The following is a 9,381-nucleotide window of genomic DNA, read 5'->3' as shown; positions in this document are numbered from 1 at the left end:
ATTCATCTACCTGTTGAAATATTCCGCGATAAATTACAGACGTGCCAAATTCAGAATTCAAGATTTCCGAAAGGATCTTCGTTTTCGTAGTCTCACGAACATAACGAATTTATTTAATGGGTCTTCGTTTTGGTAATGGTCTTCGTTTTGGTAATGGGTCTTCGTTTTGTAATGGGTCTTCGTTTTGGTAATGGGTCTTCGTTTTGGTAGGGGTCTTCGTTTTGGTAGGGGTCTTCGTTTTGGTAGGGATCTTCGTTTTGGTAGGGGGTCTTCGTTTTGGTGGGGGGTCTTCGTTTTGGTAGGGGGTCTTCGTTTTAGTCACTACCGTAAACCTACCTCACTTGCTTTAGAACCACAGAAACGACAAAAAAAAGCAAGTGAGGTAGGTTTACATTTATTTTGAGCCTTAACATAGACATTCCTTGATATAAATTTACGATATTACGACTCTCTAATATTCCCCCATACACTTCTTTATATTTCGAACAAACGACCAGACACGCCGCTTGTGTCGGCTCCCTGTGAACTTAACACCGTGTCACACAACGCCTGACGCTTTCATCATCATGAAATAAAATCTTTCGCTGTTTCTTGAGACGCGAGTGAGGGACGCCTGTTCTTAAATAAACTTGACATGTGCAACGTGAGTGCATGCAGCATTTTAGTTTCTTTCATACTTTGATCTGTGCTCAGTCATGCTGCTTTCTTTATTTGATCAATGCTTTATATTTGAATCCGCATGATCTGCATCTCAAAAAGTGGGTCATCCTTGGTGTAAAAACCTGACGAGGTTTTCTTTGTTTCATGAGGTATTGTTTTGCTGTACGCATTTGTTTAGAATGTTTTGTTGTCTTTGTTTTACGTCACTCGTGAGCTTCACAGGTTTTTACACCGAGGATGAGCCCAAAAAGTTGACAGTAGACTGACATATTGCCTATTGACGAACGTGACCGTCAACGAGTTTTTTCGTTCAGGAAAAACCCCAAGGCCAGTAGGGGTCGGGAGGCTGAATCGCTTGTTAGTTGGGACAAGCCAAATTTCTCTTTAAATGTAAGAGGTTGTCAAAATGTAATGGATATTATTTTTTGTCAACTTTGACTCGGAAATGAGTGAAAAGCCTGAGTTTCAAATCCTGAAAGACCCATCAAAATGTGCTAGAACTCACAGACTAAGACCTTACTCGCCCCGTCCACCCATCTAAAGAGAAAGTCACGTTTTTGTTCCACATTCTGCAATTACCCCCCGCAGACAAAGCCGGTTTTGACTTCACGTGTTTATAAATATGAACAAGGTTATGTGGCATTATGGTTGTCAACGACTTAGTACGTAGGCCCACTCAAAATGCTGGTTATTGTTACTTTCCCTGAACATGAAAGGTGGAGATCAAGACCCGCAAGTAAGTCAGGAAAAAACCTCCAACCCTGTCAAGCGCACTAGCCGAAACTTAAGCGAAAAGAAAAGGAGAGATCGTTTCAACATCCTCGTCCAGGAAATAGCTGGGATTGTTTCTCCAACAGACTGTCGGAAACTAGAAAAATCAGCTGTGCTCGAGCTTGCTATAAACTTTTTACGGAAACATCAGTCAAAAGTACAGTCTCATCCACGAAACGGTGGTGGAAATGCGGCGAGTTGGCAGCCTTCGTTTGCTACAGACGCTGAGTTCAACTTGATTGTCGCAGAAGCTTTAGACTCTTGTATATTTGCGGTCGAAAATACCGGCAATATATTATATGCTTCTGACAGTGTTTTGCCTCTGTTAGGACATCTTTCATACGATCTAAATGGAACGAATTTATGTAGTTATCTTCACGAAGGTGATTCTTTGAGATTTTGGACGAAGCTTGCCTTTGTCTACAGTGGCACTGATACGGAGGCTGGCGGTGATAATAATCATTTCTTTGTTCGCATGAAGAGTGGACGTTTCTGTGCGCGAAACACATTCAAAACACTGCACTGTAAATTTGCATGCGTTCGTCGGCAAAAAGAAAACGAAGCACGAACATGTGTGGTTATTCTTGCAAAAATCGAACAACCTCAACCGAACAGAATCGTTATGACGTCGGACTGTATCGAGAAGGAATTCTCGTATCGTCTAACTATGGATTGGAAGTATGTGTACATCGATCACAGGGCGTCTTCTATCATTGGATTTTTACCGTTCGAGGTTTTGGGTACATCGGTATATGAATATTGTGGACCTGAGGATATCTTAAACATTTCTCAGTATCACAAGTTTCTTGTCCGTCTTGGGAAGGTAACCACTTGTTACTACCAACATAGAACAAAAGGACAGTCTTGGGTATGGTTGCGAAGCTCTTGTTATGTCGCTTACAATCAATGGAACTCCAAACCGGAATCAATTGATTGCACAGCCACAGTTGTGAACTTTAATGAGGTTTGTTTGAAGCAGACTGAAACAATACGACGCGATAGAGAACACTTTGAGAGAATTCTCGCAAGACATGGGGGTGATTCTGTCTGTTCCCTCAATCCTTGGCCGTCGTCTTGGCTTAACGGTTATGAAGAAGTCAAGTTACGTGATGAAGGCAATGAATGCGATCACAAAGATAACAATGAGTCGGGTATCCCTTCACAATTTCTAAATCGATTTCTCCAATTACCTTGTGACAAGCTATCGAATACTCTAGACAATCAAAGTATCGGCGATGTGGAAATGGAACTAGATGAGGAGCCAGATGAACACCTTGTTTGGCTAGAAAATGTGAAAATTCCTCCAGGATTATCCAGTGTCCAAATTGCAATGCATATGAAACTGCGAGAGGAGTATCAGAAAATTGCTCAGCAGATTAGAAAGCAGGAAAAACAATTGAAGACAATTAGAAAGCTCATTGAATGGAGCCGATTGCTTCTGGAATTAGATAGGAGTTTTGGAGCTTTTGAAGTCGAGGAGTCATCAATAGACTCTGAAGATGTGTTGTCTGTAACTTCAAGTTCATGAATAAGTTTGGCTGAGTTAATTGTCACAAGTTTGTGACAAGGACTTCGCTCCGACGACTGACAAGTCACTGCAAACTGCCTCATGTTTATTGCTTTAACGCTGTGTTGAATTGCTGTGTCATTTTGCCAGAACTTGTCACCCAGAGTGTCACAACCATAACTTTTGAACTAACTTGTCACTGTTTGCAGGCCAGTCTACCAAAGGGAGGGATATTTAAAATTTTCCATTAGGATGCCCTGCTCTTAAATCCTAGTTTTCTATGTGCGCACAGTCTGGATGGACAGGTTGAGTTTTCTTCTAAGTCATGTCAATCATGTTACATAGAACCCTTCATAAGCTATTGGCTTTCACTAGTGAACGTTTCTTACTTAATTTAATTGTTTAACGCTCTTCCCTGGCTGTCATATGTTTCCTTCTGGAAAAGTTGAGATTGTTGTTTTATCGGTTCGTCACCCTCCAGATGATACATACGACCATTTTTAATGCATGTTTGCTCAGCTGAATGATGTATTACTTCAGGGAGACTCTACCGTTAAATCACTTCAGGAAGTTAACAGGTTTACTTCTCACTCATCTTTCCTTCAGCTATTTTTTTTTTTTCACATCTTGAAATGATGTTTCAAAATACAAGATGATTACTCTTCTATTGAGTTTGACAGTTTTTTTTTTTTTTTTTTTGTAGGGTACAAGATTCGAAAGATCTCATAGCTTACTAATTAATGCCATTTACCAAACCAGTTTTTAATTTCAATACTGTATTTCCTTGAAGAAGGGCTTGGGCACTTATTGGAAAATTTAACTAAAACAATGGGTGGGTATTGGAACAAAGGAATGAAATTCAGGAGATGTATATTAAGTTAGCACAGCAATAGGACAAAAATTAAAAAACCGACAAGGCAAGTAAAGGAACTCTCCTCCTTTTTTCATTCCATTGTAGTTGGAGCTTTAAAAGTAGTAAATAATTGAAAGTAATAATAGGAACAGGTTTTACTTCTCCACCTACTGTATTAAAAAAGTGAGGGAGAAGGGGGGAAATTGTTTGACATTTTGGTCAAGGAGGGGTAGGCATTTTTCAGGGGAAGGGTGCCTTTTAGAGTGTGGCACTTATTTGAGGAAATATGGGATGTAAATTTTTTGTGACAGCTTCCTTCCCTTTGGTAATGGTAGTGAAACATAAGTCCATATTGTTTGGGGGTGACTAGTACTTGCAGTATTTGGAGGTTTTCCCTATTCTATATTTTTCTCCACACCCACTCCAACTAGTTTTCCTTCTCACGAGCTCATCCCTATCATAACAAATTTGCCCCATCAAATATAACAAGCCTGCTTCATCCTTTAACTGAACTCATTGTGATGGGGGCAAACTGATAGGGGGCAAACTTGTGATGGAAAAAAACTTCTATAAATCAACTTGCTAGCCACCTCCTAGCAAGCTACTCAACAAGCATCAAAAGCATTCTCCACTTGTGTGGTTTACACACTAACAAGTCTTTTGGTACTAAAATTGGTCCTTGAAATACTCAAATGAGGTTAACTGTTATATTTAATTTTTTATGAAGCAAGTCCTGTATTCTGATTGGCTACCAGAGTGGGCAAGATGGGCCCATTGGGATATCCGCCATTGATTGCAGCATGAGAAAAATTGAATTGGTACTAAGTTTTTAATTCTTGAACATTGTTAGTGATGGACACACAAAAAGCAGCAGAAGATAGTCAAAACAAAGAAAACAGAAACAACTCAGGAATTAATTGTGTTACATACAGAGGTGGCTTTCTTTACTGGCTCTTGAAGTAAACAAGTCATTCTTAATTCTTAACAATGCAAAGTCTTTTTGCAATATGATGAATCCTTTATTGGCCAAGCTTTTTTGGTCAAGGTGGCTGGACATTAGCCTCCATCTCGGTCCATAAAAATGCAAAAAGGGAACTCGGCCAATATCCAGCCATCTTGACCTCATGCTTGATCAATAACGTACATATATTACCGTATGGTCTAAATTTGAACACATCATTAATATATACAAACTTAACCTGAAAACTTTTGTGGGACCTCTACCCTATCACTGTAGAAATGAAACCTCTTTAAATGTTAAAAGTCAAAATTCTCCAGCCTCATGTGTGTGCATTTTTAGACAAATATATTAGACATGACTTTGTGATATAGTCTTGCAGTAAAGGAGATGTCTTTTGAATTTCTTCTGGAAACTAATAAATTGAATAAGCTACAAATTGTCAAACCTCGGTTGTTTTTACTCATTCACAAGAGGAGTGAATAAAAGACTTCAATAAACAAAAAAAAATTAAGTTTTGATAATGGCACATGCAGGAATTAATGAAGTCAAAGGAAGTTTTCTTGTGTCTGCAGGAGACAAACTCTATTTTTCATCTATGTTGGCTCATTCTTGACTTGGGTAAATGTGAATTTACAAATATCCTATTAAATCTTGTTACAAGGTGTGAAACATTTAATCAAAACATAGTTTCCCACTATATTGCACAGTCTCGATCAGCCAAACGAGCTCCATATTGTCATAAGTTTTCACTTCTTGTCACTCAATCTACACAAATATTCTGTTGTTCAACTTTGCCCTCTGTAAGATAGTTTTTTTTTCTGAGTTAATATAGCACATCCAATAAACAAAAATATTTTAATCACGTTTATTCAAAAGGAAGCATTTCAAGACTTGGAGTGCATTATATAAACATGGTTGGATTTTAATACCCCTGTACTCAATAAATAACCACATTTTGACAGCTATTTTTGCCACATGCATGGAAATTAAAATTTCCCCTGAGGTTTATATTTTGAGGTACAATACTAATTAACTGTGCTATGAACTGTATTTTGTGGAATTACCATCAATAATAATTCATGATATTCCACATTCACCGAAATTTCATATTTTGTCGATTGTTCTTCACCGCCTATAAGTTAAGCCTTAAAATACTTGTAAATGCACGGCAAATAAAGTTTTTGAACACCTTATAAGTCAATACTAAATTTATTTATTTTATTCATAAGCAGTATTTATACAGGCAAGTCCAATTCAGTTAAGGCTGGTTTAAATGGAGGCCTGTGGAGGCCCCTAAACTGAACAAATAGACAATAACCTCCCTAGGATGAAATAAAATGTCTTGATTTTATTCCTTGGACAATTCTGATCTATACATGCGATGAATTACTCATTCATATGGTGCTGGTAGTAAGCAAACCTGCATACAATACTGGCTTAGTACCAATGCCAGCTATGGACTCTCTAAATCCCCATCCTCATCGAAAGTGCTCCCAAGCCACAAAGGATTTTGGATCAAATATAAACCCATAAACTGATTTTATGTTCCATGACCATGTATTCAAACATTTTGTCATGGGGGAAGGGGTGGTGGGTTTTGTGGAACTTATTTGAGGGAAGTCATTTCCTGAGAGGAAAACAGACAGCTATGTAGTTTGTTCCTCAATTCTGGGGGTTTTACAGCATTTCTGAATAGTGCTGAAATGATTCAAATGAGTAATAAAGAGAAATAAATACACTGTCTTTCAAACTAATGCAATTTGTTAACAGTGAAATGGTGACTGCAAACCAGAAAGTCAAAAGCCCAACTCACAGTAACTGAAACAAATAAAACTACATTCAAACTCAGTAAACTCAGAAACACAACTTTTTCATCCCCTGAAATGTCAAAATATTAATATCCTTCAAGGTCTAGGTCATAATTGATGGCAAGGCATTGTCAACATTTGACAAAATGCATTAACACTTCACAGGTGTGTTATTGGAATGCAAGAACACAGCAGTGCTTATCCTTTGTAGGACTATACCAAATTTAATTTAAATATAATTTAATTACTGTATGTTAAAGATAATTCCATGGAGGTCCTGCACTTGGTCTATCAAAATTAAGCATTACTTTGTTCTAAAACTTATGAACTTTGATATGAACAAGGTCAAAGCACACTAACAGGGAATTATATTAAATGCTGGGTAACTGTGTGCACTCTTGCAGTTCCTTCATCTTTTGAAGAATAACAGCTTTAGTTTCTTCTACAGTATTTTTGAGGTTCAGTGTCTTCCGTTTTTGCTGAACCTCTAATTCATCACTGAGTGAAGATAATTCCTTTTGAATGGCCAGCTGTCTTTGTATGACTGTAATTTGCTCCGATTGCTGCCGTATGGAGTCTGTGAGACTCCTGTATTGGTCTCTCAGATGTAAGTGGAGCACCCATTGCGAAAAGGACAAAGATTCTGGCATTTGATCATGGTCTTCTAAAAGTAGGCTCTTTTCATCAACACTTTCCACTGAGTAGACTGGTGGGTTGCTTGAGTTAAAGTGATTGTCACTTGATACCACAACTGCAGCACTGTCAATACCACCAACAGGCCAAATGCCAGCATCAACATTCTGAGGTGCAACCAAGCTCGCCCTATGGTCTGAAGTTATAGAAACACCAGATTGCATTGTTGATAATGCAGATGGAAGTTCCTCATATGCTGTAACCGCATGGCTCTGTTCCACAGTTTCATTCGTATTCACGATGGGATTTAGAGATGGTGATGAAGAAGGTGGTGATGCAGCTGTCAGTGCATTTTTTTGTGTGCCACTCTTGAAATTTGAGCTGAGAAGTTTTTCACCACTCTTTTCAAGAATTTGAGAGAACAGTTGTCGATCCCTCTCTAGGACTTCCTGCTGGTTTAATGCACTGAATTCAAAACCTTTCATGGGCCAAGTGACACAAATGACAGAATCAGGTTTTGAATCTAATGGACTGTATGACACATGGTAGCGACTGCGTACCCAGATCCAAACTTGTCCTTTGGCGAGAAGACGATAACAACAAGTTGTTATTACTCCTGAATAAAGAAGCATATTGTGGTACTCTGTAAGATGGGCCAAATCATCTTCATGACAATATTCATACAAACAATGTCCAAGCAACTCGAAAGGATAGTAACCCAGAACCATAGTCGTACTTCTTTCCACACATTGAAACCTCCACATTTTATCCAATCTCGTTGTGAATTTCAAAACATGTTCGTTATCAGCTGACACAACAGTTTTGTTCAATTTGGGTAGAGTTGTAACTCGTCCCAGAAACACAACGTAGCGATCTCCACTTGTGTGCCCAACTCTAAAAGTCCTACTTACACAGTTAAACGGTACGAACCCGCCTCTGAACCCATCACTCCGTGGAGCAAAACGAAGGCGACAAGAAAACATCTGCGCTGGTCTAGTGGTTGCATTGTCCTTGTTAAGAGCTGTTAGCAGTGCATAGATCGTTCTTTGATCCTCTGGATGCACCAAGTCTAAAATGCTGCCATTCTGAAGGGTTTTACAATCGTAACCAAGACAGGAGAACACGTTATTCGAAGCAAAACATATTTTGCTTGCATCGTCGATCGCTATTACAATACCATCTAGACCATCAAGCACAATTTGACGGAATTCTTCGCTCGTAATAAAATCCGGCTGCCATCTTCCACAAACCCTCTCAAGGGTGTTGTTGCTTGATGTCGAAGCGAGCTGCTGAGCGTGGCGGAAGTATTCGATGCAATATTTCAGAACGTTGTTTCTGCTTAATTTTTTCCCTCGCACAGGCAGAGAAGCAGATAATTCATTTACCAGGTTGTTGAACCGATCTCTCCGCTTTTTTTCATTTTGATTTCTAACTAAACAAGCTTTCTTAAAATCATCAAGGCTAGCGCCGGCCGCTTCGTCCTCTGCCATCTTGGTTCAGTTCAGCGTACTTGGCATTGGCCAGCCGCTTCGAACGACTTCATACGTTATGTAACTGAGACACGAGACATTTTTCGTGCGAAACGGTCGACAGTGAAATAAAAAATTGCTATCACCGCTTCCTTTAAGATATTTTGAGGCGCAGCTGTTCAAGTTCACAAATTTTAGAAAACAGAAAAACAGGAAAACAGGGGTTTGCGATGTAAATCTTTAAGTCACTGTTAAATTAAAGCGCCGTAGTACTTTAGTCGTAAGTCATGTGAAAGAAAAACACTTCATATGTCTATTAAGGCATGTATGAGTTTAATGTAACTTATAAGAAAAATCACGTTTCATGAAAAGAGCAATCACGTATCTGCGTGATACTTGTTTACATGTGATTAGTTGTTCTTCGCGTGTCCCATCTGTAGTAAGACAGACGTCTGTGACGGTCACGCGAATGTCTAAAGTACACGTGAAATCGTTGTCACGTGGAGGAACTTTCCTCGAAATTCCGTAGCATCAAATCTACAATATGTAAAACTTTCTTTCGAGGTTTTGTCGTGTGATAAAAAAAAAACGCGTCAGTTCAGTTTAAATAGATAGGATAATGGAAGAAGAAGACAAATTATATCTCAAAAAATGACCGATAACAATAGAGTCAATAAACAAAGCGGCTCTACGCGAACACGCAACACCCTTTAAGGTCG

The 9,381-nt window shown here is 38.9% G+C and overlaps 2 protein-coding genes across 2 annotated transcripts; one reads left to right on the top strand and one right to left on the bottom strand.

Annotated features, from left to right (window-relative positions):
- Positions 1 to 895: 895 nt before the first annotated feature.
- On the top strand, positions 896 to 3,605 carry LOC111321901 (circadian locomoter output cycles protein kaput-like). The gene has a single exon (XM_022924901.2). It carries the CDS (start codon positions 1,370 to 1,372, stop codon positions 2,957 to 2,959), a length of 1,590 nt encoding a protein of 529 aa, XP_022780636.2. The 5' UTR covers positions 896 to 1,369; the 3' UTR covers positions 2,960 to 3,605.
- A 1,988-nt stretch (positions 3,606 to 5,593) lies between these two features.
- Positions 5,594 to 8,919, bottom strand: LOC111321899 (circadian locomoter output cycles protein kaput). Its single transcript, XM_022924900.2, has one exon. It carries the CDS (start codon positions 8,681 to 8,683, stop codon positions 6,932 to 6,934), a length of 1,752 nt encoding a protein of 583 aa, XP_022780635.1. The 5' UTR covers positions 8,684 to 8,919; the 3' UTR covers positions 5,594 to 6,931.
- Positions 8,920 to 9,381: the final 462 nt, after the last annotated feature.

The sequence above is a fragment of the Stylophora pistillata genome, chromosome 10 (genome assembly GCF_964205215.1).
Source record: "Stylophora pistillata chromosome 10, jaStyPist1.2, whole genome shotgun sequence".
Lineage (NCBI taxonomy): Eukaryota > Metazoa > Cnidaria > Anthozoa > Scleractinia > Pocilloporidae > Stylophora > Stylophora pistillata.
Note: the sequence above shows the minus strand (reverse complement) of the source record. Positions and strands in the feature narration are given on the sequence as shown.

Excerpts from the sequence above, each read along its gene's own strand:
- LOC111321899 (XM_022924900.2), bottom strand. The coding sequence starts at position 8,683 with ATGGCAGAGGACGAAGCGGCCGGCGCTAGCCTTGATGATTTTAAGAAA.
- LOC111321901 (XM_022924901.2), top strand. The coding sequence starts at position 1,370 with ATGAAAGGTGGAGATCAAGACCCGCAAGTAAGTCAGGAAAAAACCTCC.